The sequence below is a fragment of the Eucyclogobius newberryi genome, unplaced genomic scaffold, assembly GCF_026437365.1.
Source record: "Eucyclogobius newberryi isolate DKJ021-1_F unplaced genomic scaffold, fEucNew1.0.hap1 SCAF_2, whole genome shotgun sequence".
Lineage (NCBI taxonomy): Eukaryota > Metazoa > Chordata > Actinopteri > Gobiiformes > Gobiidae > Eucyclogobius > Eucyclogobius newberryi.
The window spans coordinates 41,110,859-41,129,807 of NW_027315834.1; the positions used below are offsets into that span (position 1 = coordinate 41,110,859).

The window sequence follows — 18,949 nt, forward strand, 5'->3', positions numbered from 1 at the left end:
CGCCCTCTTGGGGCCAATTTATTTATTACGAGTTTATGAGTAGCATATGAAAACCACAAAGGAATAGGACAAGCTACAAACCGAAACCAAAGTTAATAGTCTGTTACATTTTAATAGTGCAATGCATAACCCCCAAAAATGTCATGTCATGGAGGCGTAGGCCTAAATAATGTGATAATGCAGCCTACAGTTAAACATATAGTGTAGCAGGTAGGTCTGAATCTAAACACACACATCAACCAGAGATTGACATAAATGTAACTATGTTGTGTGGCCACTTGTCCGTGTAACGGTGTCAGTCAGTCTGGTCTCTTTACAGTTGAAAGATGGCCGCCACAGTTGCCGCGCGGCATCGGTTGCCTGGGGTTACCTCAGGTTTGCTGCCTCATTCCTCTCGCGAGACCTGCGCGCATTCGGCTGCTGCTGCGTGGCTTAGCAAATGCACGCTTACATTTCATGACTAACTTGAGTGTTAGTTAATTTTCAATATTTTCCCCCTGGATTGGTCAACGTAACAAATCGCCATCATGAGTATACTCGCTAAAATAGCTGAGATCGAGAGTGAGGTAGGTAAAGATTCAACATCTGGCAAACCAATGAAAATGTCACGTTTTAGCTAACTGTTAGTTAGCCGCTAAAATGCTATCTAATGACCACGGGTATATACATTATTACTTAGTCATACAGCTGGCTCCAATAGCTATAAATGTTTATTTAACATGTAAGTACTATTCAGACAAACGCTACGTGTGTTTAGTAGAATTACATGACTGGGTTCATGCTAACTGACACATAGCACAGCTCGACTCCAGAGTAAAAGTATTGCCTCATTTGGCGACACGTTGAAATATAATAAGATTCATGGGCGACACGCGGCAAACTTCTATAGAATAATAACAACCACGTGTGTTAGTGTGTTAGTTACTCAATGTGCTAAACATCCCGACTTGGATAATTCCATAGTTAAGAAATTAAAAAATCTCAACAAAGGTTCTTTAGTTCATATATATATAATGACCTCAATATTTTACCTTTCACAACAGCCACAAAACTATGAGCTGGGCAATATTAACAAAGGTAAAATCTAAATGTTTAGGGGGTGGAGATTACAATAACTATAAAGATATTTTGGCTTTTGATTATGAAATGTGCCAAAACGTTTCTTCAAAAGGTGTTTGGCAAGATTTTATTACTAAATAAATGTGAAAAGACTAAAGTTATCCACAAAAAGACAAACATATCACATTATACTCTTTGCAGCATTTTGAGATTCTTACATTATACATTATATATCTGATTATATACATATTTTCAAAACCGCGTTCACACTATATATTGCACATTATATTGCCCAAACCCACCTTCACATTTAATCCATTGTCTGTTTTAACCGTGAAAGAACTTCAGCAGACTAAAGGGACACTGTGGCCAAGTCAGCAGTTTATACATGAATGTCCGTCTGTTAAAACACGCTTAAACGGGCAGTCTGGTTTGAAAAAAGGTTTAATTACAAAACGCTTGCTTTAACCTTGTGCCTATGACGGGTTGGACTACTCATAGCACTAAAATGCAGTTAAGATACTTTTTTATTTTTATTATAAAATTGCCATCACAAAATAGCACATTTATTAGGTTTATAATTTCACTCTAATCACACTAACCAGCAAACGCTGGGGAAAAACTCCTCGAATGTCACTGTTTTTAAATTTGACAAATAAAATTGTATGAGAGCACCTTTTATTTTGTTGAATTAATGTTTAGAGTGTCAGAAAAGTTGTTTGTGTAAATTATGCATAAACTGGAATGTGTAATGTCAATTCCTGTCATTTTCTATAACTTTTTCAGTGTTTTCTTCACAAATACCTACTAGATTGGTGTAAAACTATAATTTATATGTACAACAGGTATAAATTCACCAAATAAAGTCAACGTTAGAAAATCGTATGCACTTTCTTAAGCCAGATCTACAGCATTGCCGCATACATTTTGCTTTGTTGTCATTTTATCAGTATATTAATGGTGCGACTACAAGTTGAAATACTGTGAAATTCTATGCACTAACCCAGAACTTGATCACACAGATGAACAGGACCCAGAAGAACAAGGCCACTGCTCACCACTTGGGTCTACTCAAAGCTCGCCTGGCCAAACTGAGGAGAGAACTTATTACACCCAAAGGAGGCACCGGTGGAGGGCCCGGAGAGGGTGAGCCGCTACTACATGTTATCTACACGTTATCTACACGTTATCTACATTTATCTACACGTTATCTACATGTTATCTACACGTTATCTACACGTTATCTACATTTATCTACACGTTATTTACATTTATCTACACGTTATCTACACGTTATCTACACGTTATCTACATGTTATCTACACGTTATCTACACGTTATCTACACGTTTATCTACACGTTATCTACACGTTATCTACATTTATCTACACGTTATTTACATTTATCTACACGTTATCTACACGTTTATCTACACGTTATCTACACGTTATCTACACGTTATCTACACGTTATCTACACGTTATTTACATTTATCTACACGTTATCTACACGTTATCTACACGTTATTTACATTTATCTACACGTTATTTACATTTATCTACACGTTATCTACATTTATCTACACGTTATCTACATTTATCTACACGTTATCTACATTTATCTTCAGTCTAATGAAAGATATCAAAATGCACTTTTAGAGAGGATATATTTACATACACTCACAAATCTGATCATTATCGTCATGTAAAGCATCTGATGTGCGTAATCTGGTTTACTTCTGCTTGTTCGCTCCTGAGCAGGTTTTGACAATGAAAATAATGCAAAAATGAACGTGGCAAAGACAAAAATGAAAGACAATTTTAAAGATTGAAAGATTTAAGATGCAATGTCTGTTGTCTTTAGTATACAACAATTACTCTAATAAAAATAAAAAAAACATTGATTAACTGGCATGTGATTGTTCTAGTTTCCGATTTTTTTTTTCTGGCCGTGTAAATGTGCCCAATGTAAGAAGCTCCGTTTCTGTGCTTTTCAGGTTTTGATGTAGCAAAAACCGGAGATGCTCGAATAGGTTTTGTTGGGTTTCCTTCTGTGGGGAAATCTACACTGCTGAGCAACCTCGCTGGAGTTTATTCTGAAGTGGCAGCCTATGAGTTCACCACTCTCACCACTGTACCGGGTGTCATTCGTTACAAAGGTGCCAAAATCCAGGTAACGTAATAAAAACTGTAACTCTTTGTGCTGGTGTGGTTGCTTCTGACAGTTGTCCTGATAACATCTTTCTGTTTCAGCTTTTGGACCTTCCTGGAATCATTGAAGGGGCCAAGGACGGTAAAGGTCGAGGCAGACAAGTCATTGCAGGTAAAACCATAAAATCATTGTAAACTCATAACATTTCTCAATCTGTCACCAAAATGTTTGTTAAATTTTTTTTTTTTGCTTTGTGTTTTAGTGGCTCGCACATGTAACTTAATCCTGATCGTGTTGGATGTGCTCAAGCCACTGGGTCATAAAAAGCTCATTGAACACGAGTTGGAAGGTTTTGGTATTCGACTGAACAAGCACCCACCCAACATTGGCTACAAGAAGAAAGACAAAGGAGGCATAAACTTTACTGCAACAGTACGAAGTCCTTCAATTACACTCTGTTTGTAAATTATGCTACTGTAGGAAAGGCTTTTGGTGGTTTAGACAACACTTATAGACAAAATACCAATTATCGTAATCTGAAGACCAACAACTAAGTATTGGTGCTCTCCTGTGGATAATGATGACAGTATAAATTGATTTTATGTATATGTTATATGGTAGTTTGATATCATTTCATACAACACTAGAAGTTTTAATATGTACTTTAGCCAGTAGGATTACAGTAGCTGATAACTTAAGACATGTTTGTTCCTGCCTAAACCACATCGTTTTGTTCTTTTGTTTAGTGTGCACAAACTGAGTTAGACGTGGAAACGGTGAAGACCATCCTGGCCGAGTACAAGATCCACAACGCCGACATAACACTGCGCAGTGATGTCACGGCCGACGATCTCATCGACGTAGTGGAAGGAAACCGGTGAGCGGCCGGAAGATCACACAGGACTCCTGAACTTCATTTAGAAGTCATGATTTCATCTAAAATAACATTAATAATGCGTTTTATATCTATCCATGGGTTTCAGAGTTATGTGAGTCTTCAAAATAAAATCCTCAGATATCACCTACAGCTGAAACATTTTTCACTTTACAATGCATTATACTACTACAGTTATATATATATATATATATATATATATATAATCTATATACAGTTATGACAATACAGTAAGCCATGTAATAATAAGACAGAGTTCATATTCTACAATTTAACTCAAAATGACAAGCTTCTGGCCACTTCAGTGATCTGGAATGGGACCATTTGGGCCATTAAAAAGCTCTCCTAACTTGGGACGGTCCAACTACAGCCGCTTGTGTCGCGTGTCTTAAATGTGGAAAGACGTCTCTAAAAACACTCAGAACAGAAGGTATAACTTCTTCCCTTGTTAATTCTGAAGAAATCCACGCTGTGCCCCAGTCCTATTTTTTTTTAAATTTAAATTTCCTTTTTTCCTCGTGAGCCGCCACGTTTGTTTAGATATGAATGGCCTGTGCTTTTCTCTGATTGGTTACGACGTCTGTCAATCACGCTCATTTGAAATTGGACGTCTTTGTATCTGTGGTCTGGGCTGGCAACATCAAAGTAATTGACAATATAGCAACATATTTTATCTTTTTCTTTTGAATGGGCAAATGTCTAAAAACTATCACTAATAAACAAGAACCTGAAACCCATAAATATTACACCAGTACTTGTTTAGGGCCATTTGAAAAAATGGTTTGTTTTTACTTGTTTTAAAATGATTGGTTTCAAAATGTGATTTGCAAGCTTTACTGGCGCGATAAATCCCGTAATGTATCGAGGTGGTAATTAATGACTCTTGCAAATCTCCACAGGGTTTACATCCCGTGCATTTACGTACTCAACAAAATTGACCAGATCTCGATTGAGGAGCTTGATATTATCTACAAAGTTCCTCACTGCGTCCCGATCTCTGCCCACCACCGCTGGAACTTCGATGACTTACTGGAAAAACTGTGGGACTACTTGCAGCTTGTTCGGATGTAAGAAACAGTTCAAATGCTTTTTACAACTGAACGTTTTATTTTTTGAATGGTTTCTCTAGTGTGAAGCGTTGTTTGTCTTCACAGCTACACCAAACCCAAAGGCCAGCTGCCCGATTACACGTCCCCTGTCGTGCTTCCAGAAGAACACACTTCAGTGGAGGATTTCTGCTTGAAAATTCACAAAAACCTCGTCAAAGAACTGAAATAGTGAGTACTATTCCTCTTAAATTACAATGTATTATTTTGTGTAAATGACTTGAAGCTTACTTGATTTTCAAACTGCAAAAAGATGAAGTTACAGTAATATTCGTGCGCATGAATTTTCAGGGGCGTGTGTGTCTTTTTTTTAGACCGCGAGGTGAAACTGGAGTGAACTGCCAAAGCTCAGTCGCTCAGAGCTGCTTACGTGTGTCTTTACGTCCAGGTTTTCAAAATATATAATGCATCCATTATCAAAGGCAGACAGCAAATCACGGTCGGATTTATTTCACAAAGTGCTGCTTTTATGTATATACAGTACAGGAGGGAGGAAATACATGTACTCCTTTACGAGAAGAACGTTGCAGCTTTATTTTGTTTTTCACCTCAATATCATCTATAATCCAAAAGATAATTATGAAAAATGGCCGTGTTATTTCTAATATAATACTAATATTAGGCAAAATGACACATGCTGATTAAATGGTTTAAGGCAACACAAGCACTTTAATCACAGCTGTCGCTTTGTATTGGTAAAGTGCACCATAAAAAGATACATTTTGAACCTTGATTGGGCCCCTCTCTAATGTCTCCCACAAGACAAAATCATCCATCAACATCAACATGTAAGTGCTACTGAGCAACACCGGGCCTCTGGGGACCGAGTAAACCAATCCGATTTAAAAATAGTCCTACAGTAAATGTTAAAAATGTTGTGTTGTACTCTTGTTACGTGATATCGTTGTAGTGCATTCATCAGCCTTGAAAATATGACCAATAACCTAAACCTCTCTTTTCCAGTGCACTTGTGTGGGGCTCATCAGTAAAACACAACCCACAAAAGGTTGGAAAGGACCACGTCCTGGATGATGAAGATGTTATCCAGCTTGTGAAGAAGTAACTGGAAACTATTTCTGCATGTACATCTTTACCCCAGTAAATATACCAGGCATGGGCACTGAAGCATTTGTGTCACCGTTTTTGATCTCATTTGAAAACGAGGGAAGACATGGCTTTAAGTGTTATAAGCCCAACATATTTAACACCATGAATCGTTCATATTGAATATTGGTTAAGTCTTGCACAAAACTGTTCAATAAAAAGTCTTTAAATGAATTCTGTACCATTTATTGTCTCTGACTCATGACTGAGATCTGACTGAACTCAGCAAATGTCTGTACATCATACAAACTTACATTGATCACAGAAGCACACACATGTTGCTTCACTGTATCAGGCTCAGTGTTCCTCATAAAGAGCTACAGATCCAACATTTGTGATGGCAGCGGCACGAGGGTTTGGCTCAGATGGATTCTCGTTTGAAAGCCTTGTCCAGCTACTTGATTTATGTGGCATTGATGATGACGGCACTTATAAAGGCCCCTCCCTCTTGTGGGGACGGCCACTCAGGTTAATCAGTTCATTCACTCAGAAGACAAAATATGCCAGCTGTTCACAACTAACAAGCCTCGACAGAGTGAGATAAAGAACATTTCATCAGTGCAACACAACTGCATTATGTAGTGTGTATGTTGCAATCTCTGCAGTCCATGTGGCCATTTTGTGCTTGACCATCGCAGCGACTGGCACCAGACATGATGAATACAGAACACTAAAAGCATTTATGCAAAAAGTAAAGCAGAAAAGATTAACCTTAGAGGGAAGTCACCGATGTGACTACTTACTCGGATTAAATTTAATATTAACTAAACAAATGTAAAATTCCTGCCTGGGACCCACTGATTCTCCCTGTAAATTCGGGAGTGTATAATCTTGACTGGCCAGGCAAGTCATTTAACTCTAACTGTGTAGAGTGGGAAATATATAGTGTAGTCTACAGTATAGAAGAGTTCAAACCACATTTCTCAAAATACCTATGATTCTAAAGAACAAAAAGGGGAGGGAGTTGTAGGTATAAAAATTGACATGTAGTGGGCAGTTTGGAAGCAGAATGAAGTAGTATTTGAATGGTGTCTTAAAGAAAAGACTTGAGGAAAAGCTGCAGTTGGGTGGTGAGCAGGGCCTGACTGACTCTGGCCTGCAGAAGCAACAGCAGGATCAGCCCCCCCCCCCCCCCCCTTTCTCCCTGTAAATTATAGCAGCACTTTAGCTAATGAAAGAGTTGAAGACCGGGCACTAATAAAAGCCATTAAGTGAATAAAGCACTTCCCCCTCTAACAAAATTAAAGAATCTACCCATTTGGAGAGGGAGGACTCTGTATTAATATTTATGAAATGCGGAACCAGGCCCCCCCAAACTCTTACCCATGTCCAATCCCGGGCTGACCAAGTCCTCCTTGCCAGTGCACCTATCCCAAGAGAACATCACCAACCCCTCCTAGCTGGAAGGAGGGGCAGGAGATGGGGACTTGAAGGGTGCTGAGGACGCAGTCAGGACAGTCTGTCTCCAGTTGAGCAGGCTGGAAGACCCCAAGACTCCGCTCCAGAGCATCCCGCCGCCTTCGTCCCACCAAAACCCGCCACTAAGAGCCCTCAACGACAACTATGGGGCCAGAGGATGAAAAGGCAGGTCCCTCAGGTGTGTAGACAGCAACTGGTAAATATTTCTTCAACATTTGTTTCATTTTTCTCTTTTTTTTTTTTTTACTTCATGTCAGGGACAACCACTGACAACTGTAAGAAAAATTTTAGCGTATCTTTTTTTAACCTCTGCTGGTGTTGTATCAAGTCATTTCTTGAACAAAACCCATGAAAAAGGTAAGAAAAAGACATGTTTCATCAAACCATCATATACCATGACCATTATTCCCCTACCATCGTTTCTTTTTTGGTATAATTCCACAAAACATTGCTTCACCATCTCAATCTTCTCTTGAAAAAAAAAACCCAAAACTTCCATTTTCATTCATGCATTTGTTCATTTTGGTCTGGCCATTGCAAACACTCAGTTTTGTCCATCAGCTTGTGTAATTTCATCACACAAAGTGGTTCAGTTACCAAAAGTCTAAGTTGATTATGGCACCAAGCTCTCGTTTTATAAGTCGTCCCTGGAGAGACTCAACGAGACAGTGGAGAAGGTAACAAGATTGTCAATTCTTTTGGGAGAAGCGGGACTCTTTGCCTGATGGTATCGTGACTTTTGACATTACTCTCCGTGACCGTTAACATAGTTAGCTGAAAAATGTAAATTCTGGTTTACGGTTAGACCTCCATTAGCAAACCAGGATAAAGCAAGTGTAATTTCTTGGGTTTTGCGGTTAATGCTCTCGTCCTGGGACTTTACAGGTGGAAATACCGCATCAACTCCGTATCCCATGTTAATATTTGTCGCAGTTCACTTTTGATGGAAGTGTACAAAAATCAACTTGTGTCCCATTAGTAAATAGTCTTTTGTTGAAATTTGAAGTCAAACGTCAAACAAAAAATGTTTAAAATGTTCTCGTGCATTTTGTCCAGCGAGAAGGGCGCCAACGTTGAGAGGGCGGGGTTTGTCGCAGTTTGTACGCAGAGAGGGTGTAGTCCCGTTTTCCGCAGTGCGCGTGACCTGAGACGATTTTGTTTGATTCTGCAGATGTTTTACCTGACTGCATCACCATTTTGGAATCATTACTAGATGTAATGATGACACTTAACCAATCTGAGTAACTTAAAATCAGACTTGTTGAAGTTGTATGCCGGCCTTTAACACAAAGGATGGAAATAACCTTCAGTGTTTTCAGGTCATTTTCAACCACATTGTAGGGCAAAGCCTTATGGAGTACATATTAGTCATTGTACATATTATCTTGTTCTTGATGATCCAGAACCGGAGCCAAGGAACTCAGCGGATTTTCAGTGTTTCAGACTTCACCCAAGTCCTCATTGTGCTTGATCTAACCATGCAGTGAATCTTCTGTCCATGGTTGTGCCAAGCACCTTGGAGCCTTGTGAGCACCATCTGCCTTTGAAAATGCAGAAACGGGAACAAATAAACACGTCTTATGTAGAAATGCATTTCTTCTTGACAAAATAAAGCACTTTGTTTTCCTGTGTTTTTGCTGATGAGAACTCAGTACTTTTATCCAAAAATAAATATTAAGAAAACTTGTTTTACAGTGTCTTTTTCATCACATTATTAAAACACTTATTCATAAAGTCAAATAAAGACAGCACTGTCTGGTTAAAAATAATACTCCATAGTGTAACACATTTGAAGCAGTTTGTAATGATCTACAAGCTGCTCTGTTTCAATGTGTCATATCTGCACAAACGATCAATTACAGTAAGTGCCCAATGGCTTTTAACTAGGGCTAATAATCTCCGTCAGTGGGCCATAATTTAAAACAATGTTCTCCGTGTAAGGACTGCAGATACATCACAGATCGATAAATCAAACTGTAAGGCATTGCGCAAGGTCTTAGACACAAAGCCAGGCTCCATCTTCATGATGAAATTATAAAGTTATATTGTATGCCTGCGGTTTCTAAGGTTTCACAACTTATCGTGGCAGTCCATTGTAAAAAATAAAACTGACTGTTCCTTTCTGAAGTCTATAGTCTCTTGTGAACTGTCCTTGTTAATAACTCTCCAGGATATTCAGAATCCAATCAGAGTAACTGCTGCCATTACATTAAGTAAAAGAGGTCGAACAATGTGTCTGTGTATGGTCATCTGTAAACAAAGTCTTTAGTGCTTTAGTCCGGCACTTTAAAGAAACACTTTGTCCACTGAAACTAACGTTCAAGGTCACAAAACTAACCAAATCTATATTTCATCTCAGAATAACTCATCTCTTGCCAAATTTGTGCCACCTTTTATTTACTGAAACAGAAGGGTACATTTTCCCCCTAATTGAAGAGGCATTTTAATAGTCGTAATAGCAATCACTCAAACGAGCTTTACTGCAGACCATAGAAAGCGATGTGTGACTTCATGCCTCTTAAATGGGCAAATGCCACTTGTGTTTGCTGCAGCGCCTGTGACCTTACGCACCAGACGGCCAACACAGGGTTTACAGATCATCCTATTAGGCTAAACTACACTGCCGCCTCCACAAGCGCCAGCTAGCGACAATGACACAGGAAGCCAATTGCTCTCATAGGATTTATTCAATTGCCATTTCTGAGTTTTCCACTCACGTTCTCCATTTCATCATCCGTTTAATTACATTATTCACACTTTCTTCTAAAAGTAATCAAAAGACACACGTCACAACAAACAAAAAAAACTCAACAAAAACAAAGTAGTACCTACTTCTGGAAGGGTTTCTGATGTTTTGTTAGACAGAATCTGACTACATTCAAAACCACTGCATGACTCCAAATATTGAAATCGTTTTCAGTCGAAGCGCTCTGGTTCTCAAGCAACTATAAACTGTCATCGCTTGTGTTGAAGGACATTAACGCAAATAGAACAGGTATTTTAAAATCACTCAAGTGTTCATAGTACAGTGTGTTCATCAGAAAATGCTTCTTGGTTTAAAAAATAAAATAAAGTTGATATTACACCTTTGACCACTATTAATAATGGTGCCTAGCTGTAAACATTGTTCTTTCATTAGGCAACATCTACTTTGACAACATGGTGCATTTTGTACATTCTCAACACACCCGTGAATTCTAAAAAGTATTTGGGCCACAATTACCGTAAGCATTTGTTTCTGAATCCAAGCTTGGTGTATAAATGTAAAAAAAAAAATGGCAGCCACAAGTCAGATAGTGCCAAGATCAGTGATGCAGCTCGACACAGCCAGTGATAAAGGACTGAAATGTAAAGATATATTCATGCATTCATTTAAAGTATGAATGGGATATATTTTGAGTTATGTCATGTCCATTTTGCACGTTTATTTCCTTATTAGATTTTATTTTACTTTTGAGTAGCAAACTTTGTTAAATCATCATTTGAGAAAAGTATTTTCATCTTGCTCGGACTTCCCATTCAAGAAACTGTCCAATCTTACTCACCAATAATCTACAGTGCGATATTTAGTGCTTTATGGTTAATTCAACACAGTAACCGCTGCTATGGCTGAAATCACATTAGATACACTGAGGTTAGCTGCTTGCCTTTAGTCACACCCTGTCAAACAACAAAAGACAAGAATGCTTGGACACAGTGCTTTGGCATTAGTTATTCTACAAGAACGAATTTCTGCACAATTTTCCAAAATGTTGCAGTGCAAGAATCATCTCCTAAGCCAAAATAACACTAATACTTGTTGGCACTGTTGGCTGTAAGTGGCCAAGTTAACAACAATGCCAGGACCAAACGTCTTAACAAGATTTTCCATGGCAACATAATGGACTGAGTGGACCTTCATCTAATCTACCAACTTAACTCCCTGAATGGAAACAAATGTATCTTCAAAATTGAAGAAATAATCTTGTGTTCAAGCAAAGGACCAACCCAGTATTGAAGACTGAAGAGTTTGAGCCTGTATAAACACTGCTCTTGAGATAGAAAAGGCCCATTTTAAGCATAGATTTGCCCAGAGCTCCCTGTGTGTGTGTTATCTTCAGTAAGGCGCTCTTGGGAAGGCTGTCGGTTTGAGTCGCTGGCATAGTCATAGATCCCCACTTCCAGGTTCTTGGCTCTTAGAGCAGCTGAATGTAACTTGTCCAGAAAAGCAGGCATGCCTAAATATATAGCACAGTATGCATGTCAGAATGTTTCTCTTCTCGTAGGAGTTATACAATTAAACATTTACAAAAAATACTCACCGCTTGATACCATCCAACTCACACAATAACGAGGAAAGGCAGTTTGTGGGTCATCACTATATGTTAGCAGGTAATCAAATCCATTCTGTAAGGCAGAAACAAAAACATCAATAACAACAATAATAGTAAAAATAATACTATCTCAAACTGTAAAACAAAGCCTTGTTTACAAACCTCATCAAATGAATTGTGTGGACGAATGACCATCTTTGATTGGTACGAGTGCACCCTCACAAACTCCTGCGACTCTGGAATTCTAGGATGTTCAACAGCCCTGAAAAACAAACCAGTACAAACAGTTTAAAACAGAAGTTTCTGTACTGTACAATGTTAAATAATAATAATGTTAAGTAAATCATCTTTACCTGGACACTAGCATCATCAGGTTGTTTTCAAAATCCACATCATAGCGACGCACATAAACGTAATCTCTTGAGTACATAGGATACTGTAGCAATGAAGAAAGTGTTAAATCTATTGACTGTAGCCTTAAATAAGCAGCACATAAATATCCATAATAAATAAATAAAAAATAAACTCACAGGAAAATGTGTTGCCCAGTGTACCACTTCTGACCCCGTGTTGACATCTCTGTCCACAACTTCCAGTTTGATAACTAGTGCGTCCCACGTCTTCCTGTACTCTGTGTCCAACTGGGGGAAAGAGAAAGGTTTATGTGAAGGGCGAGGGGCCAAAAATAGAACAAGAGTCACCCTTTTGTGCTAGACATGTGCCACCAAGTTGTGCAAGAGCAGACAGCAATACAAACAGCACTTATATTAAAACTTGTTCAAACAACTCTGTACCTGAACATTGAAGAACTGCCTTGGGGTAATGTCCTTATAGGATCCCAACACTGTAGACAAAATAAAGAGAAAAACATATTACTTGATACAAAGATTAGGACTGCAACACTTATTTTAGTAGAGAACTATTCAAACGATTAGTTAACACATTATCAACCAAAATAATGTTTAAATATGGTGACAGAAGAGTTCTATATAGAGAATATTTACAAATAAAAGTGCACTATTGATGAAAATCAGAAATTGGTTATACTACTGTGACATTTTGGATTGATATCATCACGCTCTTTGTTATAACCAAGACTTTTTGCACATGTTCTAAAGTCTTAACAGTCCAGATAATGATTATAATGATCAAAATAAAATTGTAGAGTTAAATTGAGGGGAAATGTGTTCACCTCTGTATTCATACAAGTGACTGTTGAGGATTGGCCGCCTCCACACTTTAAAGTCCTTCTTGTCCATGACGACTTCCCATCCTGGCTCTGAATGACCACCCACTGTCCCAGAAGATTGGAGATTGGTTACAGTGTCCAGGGTCTGCAGCTCGATTCCACATCTGAACAGTTGTGTAAATGACAACATTGAGTCAACGTAATCACGACAATGCAATGATGGTGCAAGGATTTGATGGACCGTCATACCTGTGCATCTCCTCGTCCTGAATCTTCTCACTATCCCACATGAAGACACCGGCCAGAGCGGCGATGAGCCTTCCACATGGGGCGTGCTTGCTTTGAAACCTGCGCCATATGTTTCCGACCAGGGTCCACGTTGTCCGTTCGGAATAAATGTTGGAGTAGAGCTCTCCGATCCGACACGCTCGCCGCAGCCGCTGGCCAGTCACAAAGCCACAATGGTCCGCGAAGATGGAGAGCAAGCCTTTCCTTTTGCTCTGGCTGGACCTGGAGGCATCGTTTGCACCTGCTCTCTGAAGCCAGGACAGGAACAGGCCCATGCTCTTGTCCAGCCACGGCACATTCTTTAGCTTGGCTGTCGTGCACTGCACAGATTGCCTAAAGCCCCTGGCGCTTTGGGATCTCACCGTGCTCACACCCAGGTCGCAGAGGGGACGACGGGGCACAGACTGAAACATGACGACTATGATGACCGTGACTCTAGCTCCCCAAAGGCAGAAATGTCAACAGCGACAGCTACGGAACTTTGGTGAACGCCACGACTCTGTGAACACATTATGTACCATGGACACTGCATTAGTGTTAACGGTTGATAACAATGGCAATGCAAGTACGTGTAGATGCTGCTTTAGCTTTCAATGTGTCTGTTAGCTAATGAACTAGCAGCAGGTTGACACACGACTAGCAACTGCTTTTCAAAGACAATTCCCATCATATACAATACACAGTTTCGATTTTTCAATGCACGTATCGGGTCGTTAAAACATGCACAGACCAATTGTGTAGGACAAAGGCGTACCTGTGCATAGATCGCTCAGATTGCCTCACGTTTGTGAAGCATTTCGCTAAATGCGTTTGACCTCCACACTTCCGACAAGCTTACGCACGCCCACCCGGAAGTCCCGCCTTCTCACATCACAACTCAAGCGCTGATTGGTTTTGCGTAGGCTGCGGCGAATGTTATTGGGCCAAAATACACGTCTGTCACAAGTAATATAGTAAACTTGTATTTCTTTTGCGCATTAGTTCTTCTCTTCAGTGTTGTTTCGGGCCAATGTTTTAATATATTCATTCGATAAGCTTGTTCAGTGAATCATCAGTAGTAGAAACGCAGTAGTAGAAACGCCAGTGTTGAGTAGTCAGCACGACCTATCCACGTGCTCCACAAATGAACACTAAGTACTGTGTAATAATGCAGTGCTGTGAAATGTGAACTGCTGTTGGTCCAATCTTAAATTATTATGAATACTTTAAAAGTTATCGGGTAACAAATGTTCGGCATTAGCATACTTCAATAATAACTACCGGTACGGTACTGACACATCAAACGGATGTTGTAACGGTGTAGTAGGGCCTAGTCATACTTTCAGCAAAACATTTAACAATTTTGAGGACTTTTTCCCCATTTAAAAGATAGTTAGTTTTCAATTATTAATCGTTGCGATAATAGTCCTAATTTCTCATTATTCTGAAGGCCGTGGCTGCAGAGCCGCGGCGCTTTCGGCCGCGCGCCGCGGCTCTGTAGACACTCCCTATTCTGAAACCCATGGATATGTGGCCACTAGATGGCACCATTAGGCTACTGACTGTAAAATGTAAATCTTCTTTGGTGTTTTATGGCGGTTGGTATCCAAGTGTTACATTACCGCTAGACTCTTCTTTTTGCTACTTCACGGCGGTACATCTAACCCTAACCCAGACCTGGGCATTTGTTGCCCCAGGGGCCAGATGTGGCCCTCGGCCTGTTTTAATTTGGCCCTCCTCAAGATTTCTATTCTATAACTGTCTTAGCTATGTAACATGTGTCTGCACTTGTGTCCTTAATATAAATTACATGAAATTAATTAAAAAATCGATTCAATAGCCTATATTTTATATATATACCTAAGAATAAGAATTTGTAACACCAATTTATGCACTCTGGCCCTCCACCACTTAACTCGATTCGAATATGGCCCTGAGAGGAAAAATAATTGCCCACCCCTGGTCCAACCCATAAAACGGATGAAGTTTGACGGTGATGAGTGGCAGCTGGTGTCCTGGTGCAGGGCAACAACCTTGAGCTGAAGCTCAACACCCAGAAGACAGTGGAGATGATTGTTGACTTCAAGAAACTCCCTGGTTCTGACAAACTCCCCCATCACCATTGTGGACTCCTACTTCCTCGGCAACACCATCACCCAGGACTTCAAGTGGGGGCCCACCATCAGCTCCCTCATCAAGAAGGCCCAGCAGAGGATGAACTTCCTTCTGCAGCTGAGGAAAGCCAATCTGACAGCGGAGATGATGTTGCAGTTCTGCACGGCCATCATTGAGTCCATCCTCACCTCCTCCATCACTGTGTGGTACGCTGGAGCCACGGCCAGGGACAAAGAGAGACTACAGCGTATTATGCGCTCTGCTGAGAAGGTGATCAGCTGCAGACTTCCATCTCTCCTAGACCATTTATAAAGTGTGTGTATAGGGCCTTGGTAAAGTGTTCATACCACTAAAACCTTTCCATATTTTGCCACGTGACAATCACAAACTTAAGTAAATTGTATTGGCATTTTTTGTGAAAGAGCAACAGAAAGTGGCACAAAATTGTCAAGTGAATAAACAAAAACAAAAAAAGATGAGGTATTAATATGATATGAAAGGTAAGGTTTTTTTTAAAACAGATAACAGAAAATGTTGAACCTTGAGATTATTTGTCAGGGATTGTGGGAACCAATTTACCAAATTGAATTTATGAAGTCCTTTCATGAAATATGGCTTTGTGAAATTAAAAAGACGCCTATTTTTAACATAAAGATAGAGGTAAATAATTTCACTTTAGATATTATTTGCCATCAGATTGACCGAGTAATTACAGATAGAGATATTAAAAATAAACCTGCTGGGGATGGGCAGTTTAGAAGTCATGATGTCCAATGAACACATTTATGTTTATTCCTGGAATTCCAAATGGAATCCAGTGAGATATTGAGAGTGTAAAGGTTAGACTCTCACTGTTTAGACTAAACAGTGAGACCTCGAATGCCTATAGAGGTAATTAAATACAATAATGACATCCATTCGGAGAAGGCTACTCTCCCACTCTGTGAAATCCTTCTTTTGAAAATTACATTCAAACTCCATTTTAAAATGGGCAAATTTGAAAGACTTTGGACTAATTGGGACAGATATGATGGACTAAACGTCTGACTATTTGGATGTGTTTATGTAAATTGTATGCTACTTCTCTGTGTCATGTCCTCCCTCTCTGTGTCATGTCCTCCCTCTCTGTGTCATGTTCTCCCTCTCTGTGTCATGTTCTCCCTCTCTGTGCCATATTCTCCCTCTCTGTGTCATGTTCTCCCTCTCTGTGTCATGTCCTCCCTCTCTGTGTCATGTCCTCCCTCTCTGTGCCATGTTCTCCCTCTCTATGCCATGTTCTCCCTCTCTGTGTCATGTGCTCCCTCTCTGTGTCATGTTCTCATGTTCTCCCTCTGTCATGTTCTCCCTCTCTGTGTCATGTTCTCCCTCTCTGTGTCATGTTCTCCCTCTCTGTGTCATGTTCTCATGTTCTCCCTCTCTGTGTCATGTTCTCCCTCTCTGTGTCATGTTCTCCCTCTCTGTGTCATTTTCTCCCTCTCTGTGTCATGTTCTCATGTTCTCCCTCTCTGTGTCATGTTCTCCCTCTCTATGTCATGTTCTCCTTCTCTATGCCATGTTATCCCTCTCTGTGTCACGTTCTCCCCGTGTCATGTTCTCCCTCTGTGTCATGTTCTCCCTCTCTGTGTCATGTTCTCCCTGTGTCATGTTCTCCCTCTGTGTCATGTTCTCCCTCTCTGTGTCATGTCCTCCCTCTCTATGTCATGGTCTCCCTCTCTGCGTCATGTTCTCCCTCTGTGTCATGTTCTCCCTCTGTATCATGTTCTCCCTCTCTGTGTCATGTTCTCCCTCTCTGTGCCATGTTCTCCCTCTCTGTGTCATGTTCTCCCTCTCTGTGTCATGTTCTCCCTCTCTGTGTCATATGTTCTTCCTCTCTGTGTCATGTTCTCATGTTCTCCATCTCTGTGTCACATTCTCTCTCTGTGTGTCATGTTCTCCATCACTGTGTCATGTTCTCTCTCTGTGTGTCATGTTCTCCCTCTCTGTGTCATGTTCTCCCTCTCTGTGTCATGTTCTCCCTCTCTGTGTCATGTTCTCCCTCTCTGTGCCATGTTCTCATGTTCTCCATCTCTGTGTCATGTTCTCTCTCTGTGTGTCATGTTCTCCCTCTCTGTGTCATGTTCTCCCTCTCTGTGCCATGTTCTCCCTCTCTGTGTCATGTTCTCCCTCTCTGTTTCATATTCTCCCTCTCTGTGTCATATTCTCCCTCTCTGTGTCATGTCCTCCCTCTCTGTGCCATGTTCTCATGTTCTCCCTCTCTGTGTCATGTTCTCCCTCTCTGTGTCATGTTCTCCCTCTCTGTGTCATGTTCTCATGTTCTCCCTCTCTGTGTCATGTTCTCCCTCTCTGTGTCATGTTCTCCCTCTCTATGTCATGTTCTCCCTCTCTGTGTCATGTTCTCCCTCTGTGTCATGTTCTCCCTCTGTATCATGTTCTCCCTCTCTGTGTCATGTTCTCCCTCTATGTGTCATGTTCTCCCTCTCTGTGCCATGTTCTCCCTCTCTGTGTCATATGCTCTCCCTCTCTGTGTCATATGTTCTCCCTCTCTGTGTCATGTTCTCCCGCTCTGTGTCATATGTTCTTCCTCTCTGTGTCATGTTCTCATGTTCTCCATCTCTGTGTCATGTTCTCTCTCTCTGTGTCATGTTCTCCATCTCTGTGTCATGTTCTCTCTCTGTGTGTCATGTTCTCCCTCTCTGTGTCATGTTCTCCCTCTCTGTGTCATGTTCTCCCTCTCTGTGCCATGTTCTCATGTTCTCCATCTCTGTGTCATGTTCTCCCTCTCTGTGTCATATTCTCCCTCTCTGTGCCATGTTCTCCCTCTCTGTGTCATGTTCTCCCTCTCTGTTTCATATTCTCCCTCTCTGTGTCATATTCTCCCTCTCTGTGCCATGCTCTCCCTCTCTGTGTCATGTTCTCCCTCTCTGTGCCATGTTCTCCCTCTCTGTGCCATGTTCTCCCTCTCTGGTTTCATGTTCTCCCTCTCTGTGTCATGTTCTCCCTCTCTGTGTCATGTTCTCATGTTCTCCATCTCTGTGTCATGTTCTCTCTCTCTGTGTCATATTCTCCCTCTCTGTGCCATGTTCTCCCTCTCTGTGTCATGTTCTCCCTCTCTGTATCATATTCTCCCTCTCTGTGTCATATTCTCCCTCTCCGTGCCATGTTCTCCCTCTCTGTGTCATGTTCTCCCTCTCTGTGTCATGTTCTCCCTCTCTGTGTCATATGTTCTCCCTCTCTATGTCATATTCTCCCTCTCTGTGTCATATGTTCTCCCTCTCTATGTCATGTTCTCCCTCTCTGTGTCATGTTCTCCCTCTCTGTGTCATGTTCTCCC

General features: G+C 40.6%; 2 protein-coding genes across 2 annotated transcripts; one reads left to right on the forward strand and one right to left on the reverse strand.

Moving 5' to 3' along the window:
* The first annotated feature begins 396 nt into the window (after window positions 1–396).
* drg1 (developmentally regulated GTP binding protein 1) lies at window positions 397–6,489 on the forward strand. Its single transcript, XM_072455372.1, has 9 exons — window positions 397–566; window positions 2,082–2,205; window positions 3,056–3,231; window positions 3,312–3,381; window positions 3,473–3,642; window positions 3,957–4,087; window positions 5,005–5,172; window positions 5,260–5,382; window positions 6,175–6,489. Exons 1-9 carry the CDS (start codon window positions 528–530, stop codon window positions 6,272–6,274), a joined length of 1,101 nt encoding a protein of 366 aa, XP_072311473.1. The 5' UTR covers window positions 397–527; the 3' UTR covers window positions 6,275–6,489.
* A 3,910-nt stretch (window positions 6,490–10,399) lies between these two features.
* stard7 (StAR related lipid transfer domain containing 7) lies at window positions 10,400–14,379 on the reverse strand. Its single transcript, XM_072455374.1, has 9 exons — window positions 14,279–14,379; window positions 13,486–14,023; window positions 13,240–13,400; window positions 12,842–12,891; window positions 12,578–12,688; window positions 12,401–12,483; window positions 12,210–12,309; window positions 12,036–12,120; window positions 10,400–11,951 (listed from the first exon to the last, which is right to left on the reverse strand). The coding sequence occupies exons 2-9, from the start codon at window positions 13,935–13,937 to the stop codon at window positions 11,788–11,790; spliced, it is 1,206 nt and encodes a 401-aa protein (XP_072311475.1). The 5' UTR covers window positions 13,938–14,023; window positions 14,279–14,379; the 3' UTR covers window positions 10,400–11,787.
* Window positions 14,380–18,949: the final 4,570 nt, after the last annotated feature.